General features: G+C 45.9%; 1 protein-coding gene across 1 annotated transcript; it reads left to right on the forward strand.

The window, feature by feature from the left end:
* The first annotated feature begins 6,519 nt into the window (after nucleotides 1-6,519).
* On the forward strand, nucleotides 6,520-27,755 carry LOC118903135 (ubiquinol-cytochrome-c reductase complex assembly factor 2). The gene is made up of 4 exons (XM_036867862.1): nucleotides 6,520-6,691; nucleotides 23,475-23,549; nucleotides 24,388-24,457; nucleotides 27,575-27,755. Exons 1-4 carry the CDS (start codon nucleotides 6,554-6,556, stop codon nucleotides 27,700-27,702), a joined length of 411 nt encoding a protein of 136 aa, XP_036723757.1. The 5' UTR covers nucleotides 6,520-6,553; the 3' UTR covers nucleotides 27,703-27,755.
* Nucleotides 27,756-27,847: the final 92 nt, after the last annotated feature.

Below are 27,847 nucleotides of genomic sequence, written 5' to 3' on the forward strand. Positions count from 1 at the left end.
AAATGTAAAATAGACAGCTAGTGGGAAGCAGTCGCATAGCACAGGGAGATCAGCTCGGTGCTTTGTGACCACCTAGAGGGGTGGGATAGGGAGGGTGGGAGGCAGGGAGACGCAAGGGGGAAGAGATATGGGGATACATGTATATGTATAGCTGATTCACATTGTTATAAAGCAGAAACTAACACACCATTGTAAAGCAATTATACTCCAATAAAGATGTTAAAAAATAAAAAGATAACCAACAAGGACCTACTGTATAGCACAGGGAACACTGCTCAATATCCTGTAATAACCTAAATGGGAAAAGAATTTGAAAAAGAATTGATACATGTACATGTATAACTGAATCACTCTGCTGTACACCTGAAACTAACACAACATTGTTAATCAACTATGCTCCAATACAAAATAAAATAAAAAGATAAAAAAAAAAAAAAAAAAAAAAAAGAGCAAGTGGGGGGCATGTGGGGTTAGCAGGAGACTGGCAGCGCCAGAACTGCGGGTTCTGACCCAGATCCTCCCCCAGGCCGTGTCCTCACACAATGAGTGTGCCCAGAGTGCTGGCAGATTGGCTTAGCCTCTCCCCAAACTCAGTTTCCTCATCTGTCCCACGGGACCTCTGACTCGGTCCTCAAGACAGATGATGGGGAGGAGCAGCTGCTCCTGACCCCCCCCCCCCACCGGCTGGGGTGCAGGGACAAGGGCAGCCTGGGAGACAGTCAGCCAGCCCCACCTCTGTCCCTCTGGAGTCCCCTGTGTGATTGAAGAGGAAGCTCAAAAGCAGCGTGTTATTACAGCTTTTCCATAATGCAATGTCATCAGGAAGGCCTGGGCCTCTGGGCAGCACCCTGGCAGCCCCATCACTCTTCCCAGCTGCACGGAGCATTTTAGACCATGCTGGAAAGGGAAGGAAGCAGTCTAATAAAACACATGGCAAGGCAAGACCACTCTCAGCAGCTCTTCAGAATGATCTAAACTTTGGACTTTTGATTTAAATCTGCATCCCCTGTGGCCAAAACATAAAACAGAAGATGAGGGAAAGAACAAAAATGAAAATGTGAGTGCCAAGAATCAGAGGGGAGGGAGGGAGGGAGGAAAGCAGCTCTGGGATGACACCAAGTCAGGCGCCGGCCAGACAGGCTGACTTGCACCCAGGTTGGCTCCTTTCCATTAGGCATTGCTCAGAACCCCTCCCTTTTGTCACTAAGCTGCCCTGAGATGGGACAGGAAGTTTGAGAGCTCATCCTAGAACAAAATCCAGAAATCTACCGCCCCCGATTTGCCCTTCACCTTTCTCCCTCACACCTCTAAAGAGGGGGTGGGAATGTTCATTGCAGCTCTATTTACAATGGCTAAGACATGGAAGCAACCTAAGTGTCCATCGACAGATGAATAGATAAAGAAGATGTGGCACATATATACAATGCAATATTACTCAGCCATAAAAAGAAACGAAATTGAGTTATTTGTAGTGAGGTGGATGGACCTAGAGTCTGTCATACAGAGTGAAGTAAGTCAGAAAGAGAAAAACAAATACCGTATGCTAACGCATATATATGGAATCTAAAAAAAAAATGGTTCTGAAGAACCTAGTGGCAGGACAGGAATAAAGACGCAGACATAGGGACTTCCCTGGTGGCGCAGTGGTTAAGAATCCGCCTGCTAATGCGGGGGACACGGGTTCGAGCCCTGGTCCGGGAAGATCCCACATGCCGCGGAGCAACTAAGCCCGTGTGCCACAACTACTGAGCCTGTGCTCTAGAGCCCGCGAGCCACAACTACTGAAGCCTGCATGCCTAGAGCCCGTGCTCCGCAACAAGAGAAGCCACTGCAATGAGAAGCCCTCGCACCACAACGAAGAGTATACCCCGCTCTCTGCAACTAGAGAAAGCCTGTGAGCAGCAACAAAGAACCAACACGGCCATAATTTAATTAATTAATTAATCAATTTTTTTAAAAAGACGCAGACATAGAGAATGGACTTGAGGACACGGGGAGGGGGAAGGGTAAGCTGGGACGAAGTGAAAGAGTGGCATGGACTTATATACACTACCAAATGTAAAATAGATAGCTAGTGGGAAGCAGCCGCATAGCACAGGGAGATCAGCTTAGTGCTTTGTGACCACCTAGAGGGGTGGGATAGGGAGGGTGGGAGGGAGACGCAAGAGGAAGGAGATGTGGGGATGTATGTATATGTATCACTGATTCACTTTGTTATAAAGCAGAAACTAACACACCATTGTAAAGCAGTTATACTCCAATAAAGATTAAAAAAAAAAAAAAAGAAGGGGTGGGGACAGGTAGGCTGGGAGACCTCCGTTTATTCTAACGTCCTTTCTCTTCAGATTCCTTTGGTGAGAGATGACTGTTTGCCAGGGCCTGTTGTCAGATAGTGACTAGTGCTTGGAGGGAAAGGGGGACCAAAACTGATAGGGCTGCTACTTTGAACGGGGACCAGGGAAAGCCTCTCTGAGGTGGCATTGAGTAGAGAGCAGAGTGAAGGCGGGGAGGCAGGTCCCTGGGGCAGATGACAAGATATCTCAACAGAGCTGAGAGGCCTGGATGTATTAGGCTGAAATTTAAGACCCCAGCATCTCCCAGCACACCTCCAACACGTACGTATTTTGAAAAAAAGCTCACCTCCAGAAAAAGGCAGCAATCTGCTTCCAGCGTGACCCTTCCAGGGGCATTAAATGACTAGGTCCTCCAGTGCAAGTCCGGACCCACTTTTAATGGTAACATATCTGGGTACTGCAGCCAATCATTTCCTCCAGTTGAAGAAGCTGAAAGAAGAAAAATCAGGCAATCGTGCCCCACAATACAGCTAAGTATTTAATTTGTTTTTAATGTTTACATTATTAACAGCAGCATTACAAAATGATATTTTTACTTTCAAGCGATTTAAATGTGCGATTCGGTGTTTCAATGACTGGGATCATTATAACTTGAAAAACTGAAGCAGCGCTCCCTCCCTCCCCTCTCCTCCCCCGATGGTGCCTGGTTTCTATAAAGAGCTAGTAGGGCTCCATAAAGCCCAAATACCCATCCTAAATGGATCGGGAGGTACAGCCCCGCTGGGGTTTTTCAAGGAGCCAGGGGAGGCTGCATTCAGTGTGGAATGAGCGACAGTCAGCAGGTGGGTGTTAACATGGTCATCAACTCCCTGCGGGGCTGGCACTGCCAAGCCACATTCCAGGCAACGCCTATTAATGTGCACAGAATGGTGCCCGGTGACTGACAAGCCAGTGAGCCCAGACTCTGGCTCCAATCACCCACAGGCATGGGGGGGCGTGAGTGACAAGGTAAAACAAGGCCAGAGAGGCCCCCAGTGCCCCCTGGGAAAATACAGAAACATACCATGCATGCAGTTCACAACGATAATGCTGCACAGAGGCCTGAAGAGGCATCTGATGGAGGGGTAAGTGCACAGGCTCTGGAGTCAGTCAGCTGGGATCCAGGTCCAGGCTCTGCCACTTACCCACCCGGTGACCTCGGCAAGCCCTTGTCCTTTCTGTGCCTCAGTTTCCAACTCTGTAAAATGGGGATAAAAGTGGTACTTTTCTCTGAGATCCATTGTGAGGACCAAATGAGTCAATAGGGAGGCCTTTAGAACAGTGCCAGGCACACAGCAAACACTCAGTACGTGTCAATTTATCATTATAATTCCCATTTTAAGATGATGAGGTGAGGCTCAGAGTGATTAAATAGCCCACCCAAGTTTGGCTGCTCCAAAGGCCTTTGCCTTTGCTGCCCCTCTACCTGGAAGTCGCTTTTGCCCCTCGTGTGACTCAGGTCTCTCTCAAACACAAGCCCCTCCAGGCCACCCAGACCCCACCCCCACCCCAGTCACTGTGGATGTAGCACCCTGACTTGACCCCTCCCTGGCACTTATCACATCTGAAATTACCTTGTTCATTTACTAAAGGACTGAATACGTATAAAGCATTATATTATTGTTATTGTTATGGTATGTTTGCTTGGTTGTTGTCTGTTTCCTCCCACTTAAATGTAAAACCCATGGGATCAGGGCCCTCATCTGTTTTGTCCACCACATGGAAGGAGCTCAGGGCTGGCTTCGTGGGTTTGTGATCTGAAGGCACCACCCTCCCACCCCACCCCCGGGTTAATACTCTGCTGTTACTGTCTTGAAATTTTTCATAATTTTTTAATAAGGAGCTTCACATTTTCATTTTTCATTGGGCCCCCACAAATTGTATAGATAGTCCTAGATGAATGAATGAATGAATGAGCGAGTCCACATTCCAACCCAGGTCTATCAGCCTCCACAGCCTCACTACTGAACCATCAAGTCATACAAGCCTGCAGTGGGGTGAAGAGAGGTGGGTACTGAACCAGGGCAACCACAGGCTGATCCAGAAGGTGCTGTGCTGGGGAAATGAGAGCCTTAGACAGAGGCACTGTTTCGGGTTTCCCCTGCTCCACTTGTTCTTCTCAACCTCTCCTTGTGCTTGTGCTTGTGCCTCAAGTTAGGTGAAAGCCATGTTACTCTTTCTCTTGTTGAAGACAGAGGGACCTCTGTCCCTGCCTCCCAAGACACCTGTTGGCCAGCCAGGTGCTCTTCAAAGCCACAGCTGTGATGGGGCCTCAGGCAGAATGACAAGGCCTCGGGGCACCCAGCACAGCCCTAGGTGCCTGGAGCTTGATACTGATAGTAAATAGATATAACCCTCCTCTTTGGGCCTCGGGACAGCCATCAAACATATGTGGTTATAAATATGTTACCTAGTCCAAGCTCACTGCACGACAGGACAATAAATCGAGAGACGAGTTGTTGGGGCATGGAACAGTGACTTTATTCGGAAAGCCCTCAGACTGAGAAGATCGTGAAGTGGTGTCGCAAAGAACCACCTTCCCAGAGTTTGAATTCAGGCTGCTTTTACACTAAAATGGGTGTGGTTGGTTGCTGCAAACTTCTTGGTGCCGGAATCCTTTGTTCTTGCAGCTGTCCATATAGGTCCAGTCGTAATGTTCCTGTAAACCTCCAACAAGACAAATGGTATTCTCTGTTCTGCAACTTTTTATCTCTGTATGAATGGAAAGTGTTATACCTTTAAAGGTCAGAGCCTTGAGAATGGGCTATCCTGTATATCTCAGGCTATAGGCAACACTCTTGTAGCAAAAGCAATAGATACACAGGTTAAAGTAAAAGAAACAGATCCAATATGGACTCAGATTTGTTCTTCCCTATTACAAATACAGCTGTGGTGAGAGTGGAGCAGGTAGGTACTGTTGGGCTGGCAATGCGTTGGGGGTGCCCTTGAGCGCCTCATTTTCCACTCCCCCTGAACTCACCTCAAGTGGGCATCACACACCTTGGGTCCCCAAAGGTTCTCATTCATAGGTCTTTACCCTTAAGGACTTCAGACAGTTCAGAGCTGTTCCCTGTTAAAACCACCCACTGATTTTTCCTCCTCCCTCTTCAGCTCTCCCATTCTGCCCCAGGCCTGGCTCTTGCTATGGAAGGAATGTCCCTCCATTCCCACTTATCCAAACTCTAACCATCCTCAAGGCCCAGCCCAAAGGCTATCTCCTTTGGAAGCAATCCCTGATCTTCCTCCTCTTAATCTCCTGAACAGCTAGAAGTACTAGTTCTTTCTCCAAACTCCTAGTATTCCCTAACACTTCAATTAAAGCCCTTGTCACTTTTAACTTTGTGTTTTGGTTATGTGTTCACTTCCTGACTCAGGGCAGGAGTCTCCTGGACTTATGAATTAGGCAAGGTGAGAAGGAAGAGGTTTGCGGTAAGCCAAGTGTGTGCACAGGATGGTCCTGGCTAAATTCAGGCAGTAAAGATGCAAAAGGGGGCTGAGGCTTTCTTAAGGAAAATCTGGAAGGTGGGGGTATCTTTTGAAAAGAAAAATCAGAACATCCCACACGATATGCAGCTGGAGATGTAGAAGAGAAGGCTTGGTAAGACAAGTTTTTCCAGACTGAATCAACCCAGATGACGTTGCTCAAGCAGGGAAAAGTAGCTGGCTTGGGGAGGGGGCGCTCAAAAGGATACTGATAGAAGCTGAGGAAAGGACAGAGCTGAGGAGCACTAAAGAAGGAATTGTGGCAGATCACCAAATGGTAGCGACAGGTACAGGACTGTGAGAAAGGGGAGGGGGGCTGCGAACCACGTGTGCATGCTACGTGATTAAGTTCAAACACATCTTCATCGAATAACCACTTGTATTTACATGCAAATGTATTCGCTTATGCAATTAGCAGAGGTCTCAGAGGAGAGTTTTTTAGTCTGGAGCTTATGCAGTCACTGAAAAAGAGAAGGAAGCTATCCCCGGTGTACTCCACGCCTGACTTGCTCCTGGGAACCGGGTTGGTTCCAGGAAGACGAAGACTGAATTAGCTGGCCCGGCAAAGACAGGGGAGCAGCGGCCCCTCCCGGAAAGCGGCAAAGTGCCGGCCAAGTGGCGCAGGCTCACTCCTCCCTCCCACCCCACCTCTTCGGGAAGCCGTTGATGCTTAGTGCGCAAGCTCCATCTGTTACCGCCGACTCCTCCCTCAGGGGCGGAGACAAGCAGGGCCTAAGATGGCGGCTAGCCGCTACAGGCGTTTTCTTAAACTCTGTGAGGAATGGCCAGTGGACGAGACCAAAAGAGGCCGGGACTTGGGCGCTTATCTGCGGCAGCGGGTAGCGCAGGCCTTTCGGGAGGGAGAGAACACCCAGGTGACCAGACTGTGGGGTCCGCCTGCGGCGGGGAGGCGGTTGGGGCGAGGGGAGGAAAGAAGGAGGCAGGGCGGGGCCCACGAGCGGCCTGGCGGCGGGGCCCCGCGCATGCGCGCGCCTTTCCTCCCTGGCCGCGCGTACCTGGGGACCCTCTTAACGCCCAGGGAAACTGCGGAGAGCGGTGATCCTATCTTCTACTCAGTACTTTCACCTGGCTGCACGTTGGAGGTTCCCGAGGAGCTTTTTAAAAATCTAGATACCTGGGACCATTCGACCTTGTTGAATCAGAATCTCGGGGGGGTGAGGCCTTGGCCTCAGTGTTTTTAAAACTCTCGATGATTCAGGGTGCAGCCAGGGTTGAGTCCCACACCAGTCCTAGGTGGTGACAGTCATAGGCTTATTGCTCCCCTGACACGATGCCATTACCTCGAAGTGTTGTGCAGTGTTTGAGCTGATGCCCAAGGACCTATGCAGGGTCCCCACTAAGCCTTGGTGTGCTTCCTGGGCCCTTGTAAGCCCGTGCGGCAGGTTTGAGTCCTCACCCCGTGCCCATGTGTGTGAGTAGTAGACCTGTGTTCTTGCTCTCCTCCAGGTTGGTGCTGCATTTCTGGGATTTGTTCATTCATACAGCACATACTTATGGAAAACCCACCATGTGCCAGGAACTGTTCCAGGTGCTGGGGAGACAGTAGTTAATTAGATGAGGTCCTGCCCACATGAAATTTAAGTTTACGTCCTAGTTCAGGACACAGTAAGCAAGTAGACACACATAGGGCAGTCCAGAGAAGTACTATGATGGATATGAAATAGAGTACCATGGTAAAAGGGTAATATTAGTTATGATAGATAAAGCCTTACTGAGGAGGTGACACATAGATGAGACCTAAGGGAAGACGATGAGCCAACAATGAACACTTGGTGTTCTTTCAGGCAGTGCATTGGTCCTGAGGCAGGAAGCAGAAAGAAAGCGCAAGTGGCTGAAGGGTAGTGAGTGAAATGCCGTTTTCTAAGAGTTGAGTCAGGGGAGGACAGGAGTCAGGCACGGTAGGGTTTTCTAGGCAGACTCTGTTTAGGGGTTGGATTTTATCATAAGACCAGTGAGAAGCCTCTGGGGAGGTTTAGTCAGGGGGCTGATGTGACCTAGTTTACTCTTTTTTTTAAAGATCACTCTGGTTGTACCAGTGAATGGATTATAGGGAGGCAAGAATAGAAACAGTCACTCTGGTAGCCCAGGCAGGAAAAGGTGGTGGCTTGGATGAAGATGGCAGCACAGGAGATCGAAGTGGCCAGATTGGGGTTGCAATGTGAAGGTTGCATCAACAGGACTTGCTGACGTATTGGATATAGGGTAAAGGGAAAGAGGAACCAAGGATAACACCTAGATTGTTTTGGCCTGAGCAACTCGGTGCAAGGTGGTGCCGTTTACTGAGATGGGGAAGACGAGATGAGGAACAGGTGAGGCGTGGGAAGAACATCTTTAGTTTGGTGTTCAGACATGTTAAACTTGAGATGCAAAGTGGATTTACTTCCAAGTGGAAATGTCAAAGTAGACAGTGGGATATTTGAGCCTGGGGCTCAGGCAAGAGGTCAGACACATGAGATGTGACACATACACACACAGCCTGAAGAAATGACTTTTGCGAAATTTGGCCACAACCTGTCAAAGCAGGAACATGGCTTTTTGGCAACTTAGCCCAACCCAGACCCAAGCCAGCGCACCTAATGGAGCAAGAACATCATGCCCAGTGGCATCATCGAAACCAAGTGCTGACTGGGTGGTGGGCATGGACGGAGTGTCTGGCTCAGGGCTTTGTTGGGGGGTTTGGGGTGTCACACAACACTGAGGGCCCTCACACTTCTTACAGTGGTCTTCACTGGCCCGTAGTATAAAGATCTTGAAGGCAAGAGTCATAGTCCCAACTCTGCAAATCCCATAGCCCATAGACTTTCTAGGGCTATGCTCCCTTCATATTTTCAGTGTGAGCTTCCTGAGAATAGAGACGGTGCTATTTTTATCTTTCTCCCCACAGTGTCTAGCATAGTTCCTGGCACATAAAAGACACTCAGTAAATGTCTGAATGAATGGGTAAATAAATGATTGGTTATGGCTCATGAGACAAAAATCATTTGAATATAGTTGCAGATGTAGCAGAACTAGATGGAGAGAAGTATTGAAGAGTGAGAAGGGAATATTTCTGTGCCCTGAGTGGTGAGAATTAATTTGTGAGCTTACTCTGTGTGGGGAAGTGCAGGAACTACAGAAGAGAGACATAACCTGGTCCTTATCACCAAGGAGCTTACAGTTGGACAGACACGTGACTTGCTTTAATGAAATTCGGATGGTGAAACCAGCCAGCAGAGAAGCTGACAGAGGCTAGATCCTTGGGGAGGTGACAGTATGACATTCACCTACTTGACTGTTAGTGCAAGAGGAGCCAGAAAAGGAGGGTAGAGCTTTCTCTTTTGGAGTTGTCATCCTTTGTCGTCACCTAGGGAGATAGTTCTGATGAGTAGAAGGCGCACACGAATTTGAGTCATGGCTGCAGATGCAAGTCATGGCTCGGTTGATGGTTCCAGAGCAGCTGATGAATGCATCCCTGGTAGAGTGAACCAGTGCATCATGATGGCAGCAGGCACATGACTCAGGACCACTGTTGTGGTACCTCATCCTGATGTCACCCAAGAATGCACCTGGGCTTATTAGTAAATCTTGGTGGTAATTTTTAGAAGGAGCAGTCCCTTGCTGGAATTGAGAACAGCGCTGTGAGTCACTCCCACTCACACCCCCGGATCATTTATAAAGAACTTGAGAAAGAAAGGTGGTTCATAAAGCTGGCAGCCAGGGGCAGGCACTCGACCCGGTTAACTGATTGGTGTGGAACTCCCCCTCGGATATGCCATGTGCTAGAAGGACAGGACTAGAGGGGGAGGCAGCTCTCCGCCGCGTGTTTGTTCCTGTAGAGGAGAGGAGCAGGCAGTCCTGCTCCCAGCCTTGTGGCTTCCTGCATCTGAACAATAACGCTGAACGCATGCATGGCACACTTGCATGTGTGGTCTCATTTAGTCTATTCCTTAGTGCAGCTGAGTTGAGGTCACCATCACTGTTCCCATTTTACAGGTGAAGAAACAAAATCTGAAAAGAAAAACAACTTATTCCGGGTTCCCCAGGAGTTAAATGGCAAGCCAAGTGAGCATTGTCTTCTTTGTGCCTGAACTATCCTCAGCTCCCATTCCTCCCAAGTTATTTCTTCTTGTTAGAAAGGCCTCTTGTTCCGTGAACTTCAAGCCCTCCCTTCCCCTCACTTCCTGCTCAAGACCTCTTTGGACCATGGACAGTTTTGGCAAAGAGTTAAACATCCCTCTGTTTACCCACCTGCTTTTCTTTGGCCCAGCCCCTACCTCCCCAGTGTGGATGGGGAGAAAGATGGTCCTCAGGTGGGACACCAGCACAGAAAAGCCAGAACCACTAGAAAGCAAATTAATCATTCAGACTTGAAACCAGGGTACAAAAATAACTGCCTCCATTTATTCCACCACAGATTGCCCTTTGGGGAGTCTCACAGTCCACTCCACCCTAAACCCACCAAGAGGGAGGTGGGAAGCAGAAACACACTTAACACCTCTTACACCCTCTATCCTATTGTGCAGTTTTTTAAAGCTAATGTTTATGGATTTTGCCCCCTTTCAATTCAGTTTCCCTAAGAGAACGCGTGTTCCCTGCAGCCCCAAGAGCTTAATAAAAGAATCACAAAATGGGAGAAGGTGGCAAAACAACAGTAATTGTTGACTTAAGTACAGGGGAAGGTGCAAACTCTTCTAATGAGTTCATTAGATGCACAGGCAGCTTCCTAAAAGGTCCCTGGCAGCACCCACTTATCCAGCACGGGGCACAGCTCTGAGGAGCCACCCAGGAAGGGGCTCGCCCACCAGGGAGTTCTTGTATTAAATACCCAGGTTGAAATAATATCGGCCCCATTTGAAAGGAGTTGAACTTTGTCTTGGATTGGCAGTAATGTAGGTGATACATCCAACTCCTCAGAGGGGAATTCAAAGGTTTTTTGTGATTCTGTTTTCTCAGTCATCCCGTCAGGGCCTGGTCTGTGGCTTAGTGTGGCGGGGTGTAGCCCTGTGTGTGTTGGCAGTGGTGATGCCATCCAGCATTACCCACCCCCGTGTGTGGGTCCTCTGAAGTCCAGTTTTTGAGGAAGGGCCTGAGAACAGATTATGCGATTTTTAGTTGTAATATTGAGCCCACTGCAAAACAGCCGTTGTAAGGAGAATCACGTCAGAGAGGGAATGCAGGCATCTCCATCTCTTTTTCTCCCCCAGTTCCGGATGGAGCTGGAGGGAGTTAAGGTAGTGTTTAGACCAAGGCATGGCAGTTTTCTAGGCATGTTTAGAGATGTAGGTGCTCCTCCTGGAGGGCTAGATTATCCAACACTTTCAGTGGGTCAGCACTTAGAGATCTTTGGGTCTGCCTGTTGCCTCCTGGACTAATGCAGCTTTGTGAGGCCTTCACTGTTGTCTAATCCAGCCTATGTCCCGCCCCCTCACCACACCCCAGCGTGTGCCCCGGCCCCAATGAGGGCTTCTTCTCATTGCCTCCCAAATTGGTCATAATGTAAATGGTTCTTTTTTTTTTTTTTAAATATATTTGATTTACAGTGTTGTGTTAGTTTCAGGTGTACAACAAAGTGATTCAGTTATATTGGCCAAAAAGTTCATTCAGGTTTTTCCGTAAGATGTTACCTGTTACCCCCTATATACTATATATAAACTATATATGTATATACTATACATATGTTCTTTTTCAGATTCTTTTCCATTATAAGTTATTACAAAATACTGAATATAGTTCCCTGTGCTATATAGTAGGTCCTTGTTGTTTATCTATTTTATGTATAGTAGTGTGTATCTGTTAATCCCAAATTCCTAATTTATCCCTCCCCTGCCTCCCCTTTGGTAACCATAAGATTGTTTTCTATGTAGGTGAGTCTGTTTCTGTTTTGTAAATAAGTTCATTTGTATCATTTTTTAGATTCCACAAATAAGTGATATGATATTTGTCTTTCTCTGACTTATTCACTTAGTATGATAATCTCCAAGTCTGTCCATGTTGCTGCAAATGGCATTACATCATTCTTTTTTATGGCTGAGTAATATTCCATTGTATCTGTGTACCACATCTTCTTTATCCATTCATCTGTCGACAGGCATTTGGGTTGCTTCCATGTCTTGGCTATTGTAAATAGTGCTGCTATGAACATTGGGGTGCATGTATCTTTTCTAATTAGAGTTCTAGTCTTTTCCAGATATGTGCCCCAGAGTGGGATTGCTTGATCATATGGCAACTCTATTTTTAGTGTTTTAAGGAACCTCCCTGCTGTTCTCCATAGTGGCTGTACCAATTTACATTCCCACCAGCAGTGTAGGAAGGTTCCCTTTTCTCCACACCCTCTCCAGCATTTGTTATTTGTAGACTTTTTGATGATGGCCATTCTGACTGGTGTGAGGTGACACCTCATTGTAGTTTCGATTTGCATTTCTCTAATAATTAGCGATGTTGAGCATCTTTTCATGTGCCTATTGGCCATCTGTATTTCTTCTTTGGAGAAATGTCTGTTTAGGTCTTCTGCCCATTTTTCGATTGGGTTGTTGGTTTTTTTTGTTGTTGAGGTATATGAGCTGTTTGTATATTTTGGAAATTAAACCCTTGTCAGTTGCATTGTTTGCGAATATTTTCTCCCAGTCCTTAGGTTGTCTTTTTGTTTTGTTTATGGTTTCCTTTGCTGTGCAAAAGCTTCTAAGTTTGATTAGGTCCCATTTGTTTATTTTTTCTTTCATTTCTTTTGCCTTGGGAGACTGACCTAAGAAAACATTTGTATGATTTATGTCAGAATGTTTTGCCTGTGTTCTCTCTTCTAGGAGTTTATAGTGTCATGTCTTATACTTAAGTCTTTAAGCCATTTTGAGTTTATTTTTGTGTATGATGTGGGGAGTGTTCTAACTTCATTGATTTACATGAGGCTGTCCAGCTTTCCCAACACCACTTGCTGAAGAGAATGTCTTTTCTCCATTGTATATTCTTCCACCTTTGTCGAAGAGTAATTGACTGTAGGTGTGTGGGTTTATTTCTGGGCTCTCTATTCTGTTTCATTTCATGTCTGTTTTTGTGCCAGTACCATGCTATTTTGTTTACTGTAGCTTTGTAGTATTGTCTGAAGTCAGGGAGGGGTATGCCTCCAGCTTTGTTCTTTTTCCCTTTGGAATTCTGGGTCTTTTATGGTTCCATATAAATTTTAGGATTATTTATTCTAGTTCTGTGAAAAGTGTCATGGTTAATTTGATAGGGATCACGTTAAATCTGTAGATTGCTTTGGATAATATGGCCAATTTAACAATTTTAATTCTTCCAATGCAAGAGCATGGGATATCTTTCCATTTCTTTGAATCATCTTCAGTTTCCTATATCAGTGTTTTATAGTTCTCAGCATATAAGTCTTTTACCTCCTTGGTCAAGTTTATTCCTAGGTGGTTTTATTTTATATATATATTTTTTGGTGTGATTTTGAAAGGGATTTTTTTAACTTTCTCTTTCTGATATAGAGAAATGCAACTGATTTCTTTATGTTAATCTTGTATCCTGCTACCTTGCTGAATTCATTTATCTTCTCTTAAAGTTTTTGTGTTGAGTGTTTAGGGTTTTCTGTATAGAGTATCATGTCATCTGCATATAATGACAATTTTTACCTCTTCCTTTCTAATTTGGATACCTTTTATTTCTTTTTCTTGTCTGATTGCTGTGACTAGGACTTGCAATATTATGCTGAATAGAAGTGGTAAGAGTAGGCATCCTTGTTTCATTCCAGATTTTAGTGGGAAGGCTTTCAGCTTTTCACTGTTGAGTATTACATTGGCTGTGGTTTTGTCATAAAGAGCTTTGATTATGTTGAGATATGTTTCCTCTGTACCCACTTTGGTGAGAGTTTTTATCATGAATGGATGTTGAATTTTATCAAATGCTTTTTCTGCATCTGTTGAGATGATCATGTGGTTTTTGTCTTTTCCTTTGTTTATGTGGTGTGTCATACTGATTGATTTGCATATGTTGAGCCATCCTTGTTAACTTGGGATGAATCCAACCTGATCATGGTGTATGATCCTTTTTATATGTTGTTGGATTTGGTTTGCTAGTATTTTATTGAGAATTTTTACATCTATATCAATCAAAGATATTGGCCTGTGATTTTCTTTTTTGGTGGTGTCTTTGTCTGGTTTTGGTATCAGGGTGATGGTGGCTTCATAGAATGACTTTGGGAGTGTTCCCTCCTCTTCAGTCTTTTGAAGAAGAGTTTGAGAAGGATCAGTTTAAGTTCTTTGTATGTTTGGTAGAATTCCCTAGTGAAGCCATCTGGTCCTGGACTTTTGTTTGCAGGGAGTTTTTTTTTTTATTACAGATTCTGTTTCACTTCTAGTGATCAGTCTGTTCAAATTATCTATTTCTTCTTGGCAATTCCCTGGCGGTCCAGTGGTTAGGACTCGGCACTTTCACTGCCATGGCCCGGGTTCAATCCCTGATCAGGGAACTAAGATCCCGTGAGCCATGCAGCGTGGCCAAAAAACCCCCAAATTATCTATTTCTTCTTGATTCAATTTTGGTGGGCTGTATGTTTCTAGAAACTTGTCCATTTCTTCTGGATTGTCCAGTTTGTTGGCTTATAATTGTTCATAGTATTCTCTTATGGCTTCTTGTATTTCTGTGGTATCAGTTGTTATTTCTCCTCTTTCATTTCTTATTTTATTTGGGTTCCCTCTTTTTTCTTCTTGGTGAGCCTAGCCAGAGGTTTGTTGATTTTGTTTATTCTTTCAAAGAGCCAGCTCTTGGTTTTATTGATTTTTTTTCTATTTTTTTTTTAATCTCTATCTTATTTATTTCCTCTCTAATCTTTACTATTTCCTTCCTTCTGCTGACTTTAGGTTTTGTTTGTTCTTCTTTTTCTAATTCTTTTAAGTGGTAGGTTGGGTTGTTTATTTGAGATTTTTCTTGTTTTTTTGAGGAAGGCCTGTATTATTATGAACTTCCCTCTAAGAAATGCTTTTTGCTGCATCCCATAGATTTTATATGGTTGTATTTTCATTGTCATTTGTCTCAAGGTATTTTTTAATTTCCTCTTTGAATTTGTCATTGACCAATTGGTATTTTAATGACGTGTTGTTTAGTCTCTGTGTAATCGGTTTTTTTTCTCGTTTCTCTTTCTGTGGTTTACTTCTAGTTTCACGCCATTATGGTCAGAAAATATGCTTGAAATAATTTCTATCCTCTTAAATTTATCAAGGCTTGTTTTGTGTCCTAATATGTCGTCTACCCTAGAAAATGTGCTATGTGCACTTGAAAAGAATGTATATTCTGGTTTCTTTGGATGTAGTGTCCTGAAAATATCAAATTAAGTCTAACTGTTCTCTTGTGTCATTTAGGATCTCTGTTGCTATTGATTTTCTGTTTGGAAGATCTGCCCATTGATGTCAGTGGGGTGTTAAAATCTCCTACTTTTATTTTATTCCCATCAATTTCTCCCTTTATGTCTGTTAGTATTTGTCTTATGTATTTAGGTGCTCCTATAACATATATTGGGTTCATATATGTTAATGAGTGTAATATCCTCTTCTTGCATCAATCATTTTGTCATTATGTAGCATCCCTCTTTATTTATGGCCTTTGTTTTGGGTTTTGGTTTTTTTTAAAATAAATTTATTTATTTATTTATTTTTGGCTGCGTTGGGTCTTCATTGCTGCACGTGGGCTTTCTCTAGTTGCAGCGAGCGGGAGCTACTCTTCATTGTGGTGTGCGGGCTTCTCATTTCGGTGGCTTTTCTTGTTGCGTAGCACGGTTCTGGGCACGCTGGCTTCAGTAGTTGTAGCACACGGGCTCAGTAGTTGTGCTTCTTGGGCTCTAGAGTGCAGGCTCAGTAGTTGCAGCTCATGGGCTTAGTTGCTCTGTAGCATGTGGGATCTTCCTGGACCAGGGTTCAAACCCGTGTCCCCTGCATTGGCAGGCAGATTCTTAACCACTGTGCCACCAGGGAAGTCCCTATGGCCTTTGTTTTAAAGTCTATTTTGTCTGATATGATATTGTGACCCCCCCCCACTTCTTGTGATTTGTGTTTGCATGAAATATCTTTTTCCATCCCCTCATTTTCAATCTGTGGGTGTCCTTCGCCCAAAAGTGGGTCTTTTGTAGGCAGCGTGTTGTAGGCTCTTGTTTTATTATCCAATCTGCCATTCTGTGTCTTTTGGTCAGAGCATTTAGTCCATTGACATTTAAGGTAATTATTGACAGGTATGTATTTATTGCCATTTTAAATCTGGTTTTCCAGTTGATTTTGTATCTCTTCTTTGTTCCTTTCTTTTTGTTTTTCCTTTTGTGGTTTGATGGTTTTCATTTGTATTACACTTGAGTTCTCTTCTTTTTGTTTTTTTGTGAATCTGTTGTATGTTTTTGATTTGTGGTTACCCTGGTTTTCAAGTATGTTAACGCATTACTGTATCTGCTTGCTTTAAACTGGTAGTCATATAAGCTTAAACACATTCCAAAAAATCTACATTTTCTTACTCCCCTCTCCCAAGTAAGAACAATATGATTCTGATGTCCTATTTTACATTTTCATGTTTATCCTTTTGCCATTCATTGTAGTTATAATTGCTTCCACAAATTTTTTTTGATTTTTCTTTTTTAAATGTATGTTCTGGTTTATTTAAGTGATCTACAATCCTTTCATATATTTGCTTTTCCTATTGTGATTTTCCCTTTCCTATAGATTCTTGCTTCTTTTCTATTTAGAGAAGACCTTTCAATATTCTTTTTAGGTTAGATCTAGTATTGCTGTATTCTTTTAGTTTTTGCTTGTGTGAGAAATTCATTATCTCTCCTTCTATTATAAATGATAATCTTGCTGGGTAGAGTATCCTAGGTTGCAGTTTTCTCCCTTTCAGGACTTTGAATATATCTTGCTACTCCCTTCTGGCCTGCAAAGTTTCTATAGAGAAATCAGCTGATAGCCTTATGGGGGTTCCCTTGTAACTTACACTTTGTTTTTCTCTTGCTGCCTTTAAAATCCTCTCTGTATCTTTAACTTTTGCCATTTTAATTATGATATGTCTTGGTGTAGGTCTGTTTGGGTTCATCTTGTTTGGGACCCTCTGTGCTTCCTGTACCTCGATATCTGTTTCCTTCTTTAGGTTTGGGAAATTTTCAGCCATAATTTCTTTAAATACATTTTCGATCCCCTTTTCTCTTTCTTCTTCTGGGATCCCTGTTATGCCTAGATTGGCACGCTTTGTGTCCCATAGGTCTTTTATGTTGCTTTCATTTTTTTTTTTCATTTGTCTTTTTGTCTGCCATTCTGATTGGGTGCTTTCCATTATTTTGTCTTCCAGATCACTTATTCATTCTGCATTATTTAGTTTTCTATATATTGCCTTTAGCTCAGTTTTCATCTTGGCAATTAAGTTGTCTGATTTTGATTGCCTCCTCTTTATAGTTCCTAGTTACAGTGATCTGCATTTCTGTCGATAGCTTTTCTTAGCTCCTTCAGCATTTTTGTTACCTTCTTTTTGAACTCAGGGTCTGGGAGACTGGAGGGGTCTGTTTCATTGTTTGTTCTTATAGGGGATTTCTCTTGTTCTTATAATTGGGAGTGGTTCCTCTGCTTTTTCATTTTACTTATATTACTCTGACTCTATGAATTTAGGGGAAACAGTTATCTACTGTGGTCATGAAGGGCTGTTTTTATGTGGAAACACCCCTGTGTAGCCTGTGTGAGTCTAATATTGTTGGTGCAAAGGCTGTTTTTGGTATGGATGCCTGCCATGTCTTTCCTCAGGGTGTGCTGGCCCTTCTCCCCTTGATAGGGGGTGTGATTGGTGTTGTGGTGACCAGAGCCTGCACTGGATGTTGGGCAGGGCCTCCTCTTTGCTCTGTGGTTGTCACAGCCCTATCAGGGGCAGGGTCTGCTCCCCAGTTGTTGAAGTAGAAGCCCCCAGATCCGATCCTAAACTGTGGTGTGAGGTAGGTGGGACTGGAGCGCTCCCACTGGGAAAGGAGCTGCTGTGTATTCCTCCCCAGGAGTTGTCTACCTGGACGTGCGCTCTGTAACATCTCCTGTCACCTGGTGTGCATGCTCAAAAAGTACACTGTTGTTGACACTGCCCTCGGCCCCACCTCTGCTGTGGGAATACCAGTAATCAGCTCAGATATCAGCCCTGCTTCTGCGTGTGCATGCCCACAAAGTTTGTTGTTGCTGGCACTAGACCTGCCTCAGCTAGGGGAGTGCCAGTAATCAGCTCAGATGTCCTGTAGAAGCTGCCGCTGGCATAAATTTGCTGAAGTCACGCACCCGCCAGGAATCGGTTCAGATTTCAGCCCTACCTCTGCGTGTTGGCAACCCACTGGCGCTTGCGTGCTCCCAGAGCTCATAATGGTGGAGCCGTGCCCGCCGTGAGCACCCAGAAAATGAGGCCGCTGTGGTGGGGTCACGCCCCCCGCTTCACACGCACGTTGACAGTAGACCCGGGCTCCATCCTGCACACAGCACCCCCAGCCTCGCCCCGGACCACACTCCAGGCCCTTCAGGCTGTCTCTGCGCAGCCAGAGTGAGTCCTCAAGCCCGAGTTCCAGCCCCCAGCCGCTCCGCACACCAGCAGGCATGTGTCTTGGGCTGGGAAGTGCAGCAAGGTAGCGTGGACTGTCTGTGCTGGTCTCCCTCTGTCCTGCCTGCCACAGGCCGGCTGCTGTGCTCTCCTCTGAGGCTCCCTATCTGTCCCAGTGGACCTCCCAGTCGGTGAAGGGGGTTCCCAGGGTAAAGGAACCTTTCCCCTTTGAAAGCTCCCTCCCGGGGCACAGGTCCCGTCCTGATTCCTGCTTTTTTTTTTTTCCTTCATCCTATCCAGTTATGTGGTGATCTTTCTTGCAGCTTTGGTTGTATGAGATCTTCTGCCAGTGTTCAGTGGGTATTCTGTGAGAATTTTTCAACATGTAGATGTGTCTTTCATGTATTTGTGGGAGGACGTGAGCTCCACATCCTTCTATTCTGCCACCTTGATCTCTGCTCCCAGGTTCTTAACCTTTGAGAACCTAGTGCACTGTGGACCAAAGCCCAGACACAGAGCTTGTCAAGAATCTGGTGGCTTCCCAGGCCTTGAAGCACTCCTTGGCGCGGCTTAAGACCCTGCCTGCCTGGACCATCCTTGTCCCCCTGCCTTTTCATGCCTCTTCCTCCCAGTCCCTCCTCTGATCCCCATTCTGCCCAGCTCTGAAGTCTACACTCCTCAAAGTGAGGGACTCTGACTCCCCATCACTCTGTGAACTGTCACTGCAGTGAAACGCAAACCTTCCCTGTAAGGGAACCACACCTGCCATGTGAGCCAGGCCTGGTAGCTAGCTCCTGCTTCTGATCTCCTGTAACTCTTGGCACTCAGTTACACTCTGTCCTGGTCATTTTTTATTTTTAATGTGTGTGTCTCTTGTCTCAGCTTGATTGCCAACTTCTCTGGAGCCGAGGCTGGATCTTTATGTCCCCTCACAGCTGCCTAGCAGAGCTCTCTACATAGTAGATGCTCAAGAAATAGATTTTCAGTTGAATTCAAGGGAATAGACTCCCATAATGGAGTGAACTCATTTCGGAAGTTCATTACCAAGTCATGAAAACCTTTTCTCATAGATCCTCCTGGACTGAATCCAGCTCTACCTTAATTAGCAAAGCAATTTGCAACACTTTCCCAAAAGTGCTTATGCATCCCTTTGTGTGACTGGAATAGGGGCCGCTGTACCAATTGCTGTCACCACCCAATATTCAATTTTGAAAATCAAAATCAGTGCCTGCGGCAGTGATGTAGATTTGTATGTATAAAAATTTAATATGGTAAAGAGAAATTTACTGACAACTGAGCGGGGGAAATGCAAAAGGAGCAAAAATAGAGCCATAAAGGACACTTTGTCACTTGAACATCTATTTTATTCACATTTAGGGAGCAGAGCTGAATTTTTCATAATATCCCACTGCTGCCTTTTTCAAACCCAGCTTTGCTATTAGTCCTAAAATGTCCGTAATCTCATTAGGTGTGAATGCAAAATCAGGTAGTTTAAAGCTTGTATATAAGAATATTTCTAAAAGTGCACAGTACACTTCATCGGGAAAACTGTGTATTTCAAAATTCAGTGATGCTTGCACTGGAGTCTGTGAATAAAGTGTAGGATGTAGGTATGTGGTGAGGCTTCCAGAATTAGACAAGTATTTCTATTGATGTACTTTTAAGTAGTAAATAAGACTATTTTGTAATTGCTGAGCTTGGATTGGGTGTGACTAGGAACCCAGAATTGGCCTTGGCTCCATCTCTGCTTAGGCAGTAATAACTTGGCTTGAAGTTGCCGTACCTCAAACTCTCATCACCTCCACTGAGCTACTTTTACAGCCTCGTACAGACACCTTCTGACCTCAGATGAGAAATTGGGTGACAAGGTCATTTTTTGGTGATTGGTTATTTATAGGTGCTTCTCAGATTATTCTTTGAGGCTCCAGGCTTTATGGAAAGTATCTGGGAGACTGTCTCTTTAATACTGAAGGACTTCTGCGAGGTTCAGGGAACACAGAGGGTCACTTTGATTTTTGAGCAATGCTCTGTGACCCCATCCTCTCTCTCTCTGTCCCTCCCCTCTGCCCTACTTCTCTGTCAGAGGTGGGAAAAGCTGGGCAGGAAGGAAACACCCTGCTCGCCCCACTGAGGGTACAGACGGAGGTGGCTGAACAGCCCTCCGGCCAACTCTCACTGTTAGATTTGGAGGAAAGGCAGTAGGGGACTCCTTTTGGCAGCATCTCTGAGGGTGAGGATCTGGTGGGAGCGCAGGTCTGGTGAGGACGCGATGTGTTGGTGGTCTGCCAGCAGTGAGGGAGCCCGGGAGAGAGGCGCTGGGTAGAGTCAGTGCTGTGAATGCCTTTCTTAATTAAGAGCTGGGTTGGGAGGGTGGTCGGTGGTGGTGGGAGGGGAAGGTTGGGTTGCACGGCCATCAGGTGGAGGACAGGTGCTGCAGACAGCCACTCGCTCAGCGGAGACCAAGGGTCAGTGCGTGATCCCCGCCAAGCTGATCATGAAACGCTTGGGGCCCACTGAGAGCCATCAATCTCAGGGCCGGAGGTCCAGTCAGGGACAGAGTGAAGCTTCGGTGATTTTCCATCCCTTCATCACTTCCACCTCTAGCCATACCCTGCAGTCACACCAGCAGCACCGATCCGCTGATGTGTCCTAATTGCTGTACCCTGGGCGTGTGCATGAGCTGGTCCTGTGCCTGGAGAGCCCCCACGTCCTACTGGTAACTTCCGCCCCCCCTCGCCGTGACCCTCGGCAGGGCTTCCTTGGCTCCGCTGATGGTGTCAGGGGCCCTCCACGCACCCCTCATTCCGCTGTCACCGGGATCGTCCTGAAGTCTTCTTTCGCCTTGTAGTTAGTGCAGTAAAGGCCTGTGTTTACTATAACTGTTTACTACTAATAGTAACCAAGACTAATCCCTCACATTCGTCAGTGTTCCTGGCCCTGAATTCAGAGCAGTCCAGGCGTTACCTTACTTATCCTCACATCGCCCTCAGAAATAGGGACAATTATTATCTTTTCTTTTAAAAGAAAAGTTAAGTTGGCCAGTATGTTTCAAAAATGTCAATGCTGGGAAGACAAAGAAAGGCCAAGGAGGTGTCCCGGTGGCAAGGAGAAAGAAACGTGACAGGTAGTGCAGGAGGCGATCCTGGGCCTAAAGGACTGTTTTTTTCTGTAAAGAGTTTTACTGAGACAATTGACAGAGTTGGAATATGGACGATGGAACAGATAGAAGTGTTGTATCAATGTTAAATGTCCTGAATTTGGTCATGGAACTGTGGTTATATGAGAGAATGTCATTGTTCTTAGGAAACATACTGAAATATTATGTATATATAGATATAGAGAATGATAAAGGAAAAGTGGGAAATTTTTTTTTTAAGTGTCGGGGGCAGAGGGAGATGGAGTGATTTGCCCGATACCCCTTAGCTGGTAAGGGATGAGATCCAAATGCAGGCAGTTGGACTCCACAGCTCCCCACAGCTATGCACACCTGCTCTGACATGGGCCGGGCACACTCTAGGTTCTCCTAAATTTATAAGCAAACACATCTGTACAGGTATGAAGAGGGCAAGCAAATGATGAAATGCACAATTATCTTTTGATAATCTACATAATATTCTTTAAAAGTTTGGCTGGTGTTACCCTCTTCTTCCTTTTGCATCTTGTGCATTCTGTTCGTCTGTTGTCTGGTTAGCTCTTAGTTTTGCGTGCCCTGCTGAAGACAGAACATTCAAAACGCTTTCCCCCAAAGTGTATGCTGCAGAATTCTGTTCCAGCTGGACTTTCCCTGGAAGTGCCACCCGATGGGGAGTCAGACTCATGTGTTAATATCCGTTCTTCTTTTTCAGCCTTTAGCCCCAGTGCACTCAAATAATGCCTTTGATCATTAGTCAACAAACACTGGCTGCCTCCTCAGCCCATCACCTTTTCTCTTCTGATGTGGCTACCTGGGCGTTCTCATGATGGGTGGCCTGAACCTGGGGATGGATTGAGTAGAACTCAATGACAGGATTGTCTTTTTTGTTTGCTGTAAAGTGGGGACCTTATTTGACATGCACACGGAGGCAGAAGTGGAGCTGCCTATTAAAATGCTTAACTACTGATTTATTTATGCTCTGCCTTCTTCGAGAAAGGATTTAAGTTGGAAAAATCCATCATTTGAATTCTGGGAAAAAACATTGAAGAGAAAGTTTCATTCTGGGGAGCTTTCAGAATTCTTGGCAGAATAATGTAAGGAACTGTAGCTAAATAATGGCAAAGGCAGAAGGAAGGGAAAACTTTTTAAGAGGTATGAGAGGGAAAAACCCACCTCTCATCTGCATGTTGCCCGCGTTCCCTGGAATTTCCAGCAGGGCCATCCGGAGTATTGCTTTCTTTCCCCCTTTCTATTTGCAAGGCTTCCTAACAGGACCTAACTGGATTCTCCCTCGTGGTTCTCCTCAGTTCACCTGTTTCATCCTAAAATACTTTCTTCATGTTTCTTTCCTTGTAAAATTCAACAGCTCCCCACTTACCACAGATGAAAGCTCAGATTTTTTTTTTTTTTTTGCCTTTCATAAAAGAATCTTTATTTAATACATTTCATATTGAAGGTTTAACTCAAAAAGCTCTTTCTTTTTCTCCCACCCAGGCTCTTTTACCTGCATGTTCAGGCCCTCAGCCAGATGGTCTGGTGTGAGGCATAGGTATAGCATCCCTGCCTCCTCTGCCCATGCGACCACCCCCACCAGGAAGGCCCTCTCCACTCTCCCCAGTTCCTGTGCATCCTTCAGAAACCAGCTTAGTCTCACTTCCATGATCCGCTGACCTCCTCTGACTTCTTGTGGCCCACACTGCCCCTAGCACTCCTGGAGTGTTGTGTTTTTACCGCAGTGCCTCCCACCGCGGTGGCTTGCTGGTTCACAAGTCACAGGTGTTCAGCAAATGTTTGTTTGCCAGTTGAGTTTTCCTGCAGGTTGGGGAGCTGCTGAGGTGGAGACATTATTCCAAAAAGGTGATTTCTGACAGTGGGACCTGTGGTCAGAGAAGCCAGCTCTGAGCTGCAGGCCTGCTTCCTGTCCTTCCTGGAGGCATACAGTGCAAGACCTGTTTTGGGGGCAGGGCTCATTTGCTCACTTTCTTGGAGGTTTTGTTTTTCAGGTTTCAGAGCCTGAGGCCTGTGATCAGATGTGCGAGAGCTTAGCACGGCTCCATGCAAACTACTACAAACTCAAGGTGAGTGGGCCACAGTCTTTTGTGTCGTCCCCAGCCCTCTGACTGGAGATGACCAATAAGAGTGAGTGAAATCTGATTATACGATGTTCTGTAAAGAACTGTGGTTTTGCTACTTTCAAATGTAACCAGTAATTTCAACCAAGCCAACTAAGGCACCTAGTAGAGGCTTTTAGGTCACCTAAATGAAAGCCGTTTTTAATTTTGAAGAAAAACCATGTGTTTTATATGCCAGTGGGTGCTTCCGGGTGTGTCTGACAACTCTTGGATCTCACACATATTTTCCCACCCCCTCTGACGGAACTGGTCTTCCCCACACTCTGGTGATAAAGATGGGGTGACTGGGAAAGTCCTGTCAGACAAAGCTGGACCTCTCCTCGGCCCTGACATGATTGCTGTCAAATTCCGTTTAGTGTTATTTCCCCAGGCTTGAAAAATGTGCTCAGTAACCACAGATTTACATGGCCAAATGCCTAGTCTGTATGAAGAGGGGATTTCTTCTAAATCCTCGCTGCTCAAGGTGTGGTCCGTGAGCAGCAGCATGGGCACCACCCAGGGCTGGTTAGAAATGCAGAATCATAGGCCCCACCCAGGCTCCCGAGGCCCAGCCTGCATTTTCCAGAGGGTTCAGGTGCATGTTCAAGTCAGAGCCGCCTCTCCAGACCGGACTGGTTTGGCCTCCAGGTGGCGTTGCGCTTCTCCTTCTGGCCTCCAGACACCCATGGCCTGTGAACTGCAGTTAGAGCGTGGCTTCTCTCCAGGATCATCCAGTCCAGGGTTGTGCTGCAGAACTAATCTTCTCTCCCCTCCCTCTCTCTTCCCCTCTGCCCCGTGTGACCAGTACCCTCGCCCCAGAGACACAAACTTCAGTGGTCTGTCCCTGGAAGAATACAAACTGATCCTGTCCACAGGTATGGAAAGCACAGCTGCTCCCCTTTCTGGTTGGTTTGCAAATGAGTCTTTGTGTTTGAGCGGCCAAGGGGAATTGTCTAATAAGACAGTTTTGCTTGATGGAAAGTCTTGTGGAATAGCCCACAGGAAATTCTGAAGCTACAGGGCTCATGCTTTTTTGGCTACAGAACATGGAGAAGGTCAAAGGCATTATTTAAAAAAAGCAAATCCATCTTTAGAGCTTTTAAATTCAAGGCTGGGCAGCAGGGAACAGGGGAATATGTATTTGCCAAATGGAAGTAGTTGAAATCAGGATGGAAGGAAAATAATTTTATCTTTATGGTCCTAAGGGGGCTTTATAAACACAAGGGTTTTAATTAAAACAAAAAGCCATTCAATAGACTTGTATGGGGATATCCGTCTAAGAGTTATCTGACCCAGGGGATGTGGTCTGTGGGTTAGATATGGGTTTAACTAGGTGTGTTTTGGAGTCCTTGATAGACCCTGATTAACAAGAAAGGAAAAACCCTGCCTAGCCCAGCCCCTCCTTACTTCCCCATCTCCATTGTCACTGAAGGGGGACGGGGGGGTGGTGGCAGGGGGAGCCTGGGTTGAAACAGGCAGGTTCTGGAAAATTAACTATTTTTATTGCCAAGGATACCACATATAAAAATAGGCTAACCTTTTCTGGGAGGGCATGGCCCTGAAACATTGCCTCCTGGTACTCTAGAAATTTCTCTTTCCTATTCCTCTGGCAGCCTTCAGCAACTAAGGTTTGAGGATTTAGGCTTCCAGAAAACTCTTAACCTTCTGAACAGATTAAAACCTGGTGGTGTCATCTGCTATTGTGTGTTGACTCTGATACTATTTTTATATTTACTCTCTGGAAAACCGGGGTAGAGATATTTTGGCCAGGCAGAATCACTTTATTGGCAATTTTTTTTTTTTTTTTTTTTTTAATAAATTTATTTATTTATTTTTGGGTGTGTTGGGTCTTCGTTTCTGTGCGAGGGCCTTCTCCAGTTGTGGCAAGCGGGGGCCACTCTTCATCGCGGTGCGCGGGCCTCTCACTATCACGGCCTCTCCCGTTGTGGAGCACAGGCTCCAGACGCGCAGGCTCAGCAGCTGTGGCTCACGGGCCTAGCTGCTCCGCGGCATGCGGGATCCTCCCAGACCAGGGCTCGAACCCGTGTCCCCTGCATTGGCAGGCAGACTCTCAACCACTGCGCCACCAGGGAAGCCCGGCAATTTTTTAAAAAGTGTGTGTGTGTTGTGTGTACACACCCACATACACATATATATAAACAAATGGTACCCCCATGTCCCTGGGCCCGTGTAATTACCAGCATCGATGCACAGTGTCATTGTGAGGACCCGGAAGAGTTTGAGCAAAGTTTGAACTTGAAATTAGAATGGAAAGAAGTTCCAGAGGCTCAGCCTCTGCCTCTTTGTTAACTCTCGGGATGCCTGAGTTCGGAGAGAACGGGCCATAGCCAAGGAGGGGGAGATGTATGACTCCCCACCACTGGCCTGTGCTGCAGCTTGTCCTGGCTGGGAGTTCAGCCTTAGGAAATTAGCTGATAATTTGCTTTCACAGCAAGCCTCTTATTTTTGTTGTGACTCTGTGGAATAAGCTTACTGAGTGTTTCCTCTGACAGGGCAGGACACCTTGCAGTGTTTGTCATGAGGATTTGAGGGCCTGGCAAGTCTGAAATGTGGCTGCAGTCTAGGTCCCGAGTGTGTCCATCCTGGCTTGGGGTCCCGGGAGTCTCTGAAGGAGGCCTCGGCGTGTCAGTGGACAGGGAGCCCTCGGCGTCCCGTTTTGTGCCCCACGAAGGAACCTGGACTTCTGGAAAAGTCCCAGGGTGGAATCCTGGCCGGAGTACAGTGCGTGTCCTAATTTAGTCAAGAGCCCACTGACAGTAAATGTTAATAGATGATGTAAGTTACCTTTTTGTTCAGAAAAGCTATTCTTTTTCTCCAGAAGTTTTATTAAGAGATGAAAATCCAGGCTATGAAATTTAAATAATGTGAAAATCTAAACTTAAAATACAAGTAAAATTAGGTATCATAGAACTTTAGCCCTGGAGAGACTTTAGACCAGTGGTTCTCAACCCGGGAGCGATTTTGTCCCCCAGGGACCTGTGGCAATGTCTGGATACCATTTTAGTTGTCACAGCTTGGGGGGGAAAGGGCAGTTTGCTACTGACATCTAGTGGGTAGAGGCCAAGATGCTGCTGCAGTGCCAGGTCAGCCCCACAACAAAGAATTATCTGGCCCCAAATGTCGCTGGGGCTGAGACTGAGAAACCCTGCCTTGGTTCCTTTAGAGGGGAGGGGGGAGGGGTGGATGTATGTTTTTAAACAGAGGCCCCACTGGCTCCCACCAGCTCCTGCTGCCTTCACACCTGTGAAGATGGCTACGTTTTCTTGAGTGTGGGCCAGGTGCCAGGTACGTCACCTCCATTATTTCCTTTAAAATTCACAACTTTTGAGGCAGGTGTTTTGATCTCCACTTTGCAGATGAGGAACCCGAGGCTCAGAGGGTTAACTGATTGCTTGAGGGGACCCAGTGTGGAAATGTTGGGCAGGGATGGGGGCCTATGTCCAGCTCCCTCCAGGGTGCCTGCTCAACTCCATAGCGTGGGGTGGACCCAAGTGTCTGGGGTCAAATCCCAGCTCCACCACTTCCTAGCCGTGTAGCCTGCTCAAGTTCCTTAACCTCACTCTGCCTCAAGTTTCCACATCTGTAAAATGGAGACGGTAAGGTCTGTGTGGCTCAGGCCAAGTTTTGAGATAAGCCTCTGGGCCTGTGGGTTGTGTAGCTGATGCTACAGTGGCTTTTCTTTGCTCATGTGGAGCAGAGCAGAGAGGGCCCTGCTTAGATGCTGAATGATGATTGGATGTGAACAGAGGCCACTGTAAGGACGGTCTCTGGTACACAAGTGCTCATCCATACTTGCATTTATTTGTCTGTTACCCTGCCTGATTTGCTTATCAGAAGTTGGGGCCACACTTCCCTTTCTTAGGAACATACTGTGAAAAGCGAGACATGCCTGTGTGGCGAAAGCCCTGTGGGGCCAACCTGTGTAATCATTTTAGACTTCAGCCTTTTTTTGTTGTCTTCTCCTTTTGCAGATACCTTGGAAGAGTTTAAGGAGATGAATAAAGGCATGTGGAAGAAACTGCAAGAGAAGTTTGCCCCCAGGGATCCCGAGGAGAAGCATAAGGCCTGGGCTCGGGCCTTATCACGCCTACATACCTAAGCGTAAAGTCGTGTACGTTGCCATTATCAATAAAATGCCCTGATTTCCCTGTCCTTGTAGTTCAGGAATCTCATCTGGCCTTCACAAGAAAGGAAGCCCTTGTTGCTCTAAAGAAAGCTCTGGCCTGAGGAGGGACGCCAGTTGA

The sequence above is a fragment of the Balaenoptera musculus genome, chromosome 11 (genome assembly GCF_009873245.2).
Source record: "Balaenoptera musculus isolate JJ_BM4_2016_0621 chromosome 11, mBalMus1.pri.v3, whole genome shotgun sequence".
Lineage (NCBI taxonomy): Eukaryota > Metazoa > Chordata > Mammalia > Artiodactyla > Balaenopteridae > Balaenoptera > Balaenoptera musculus.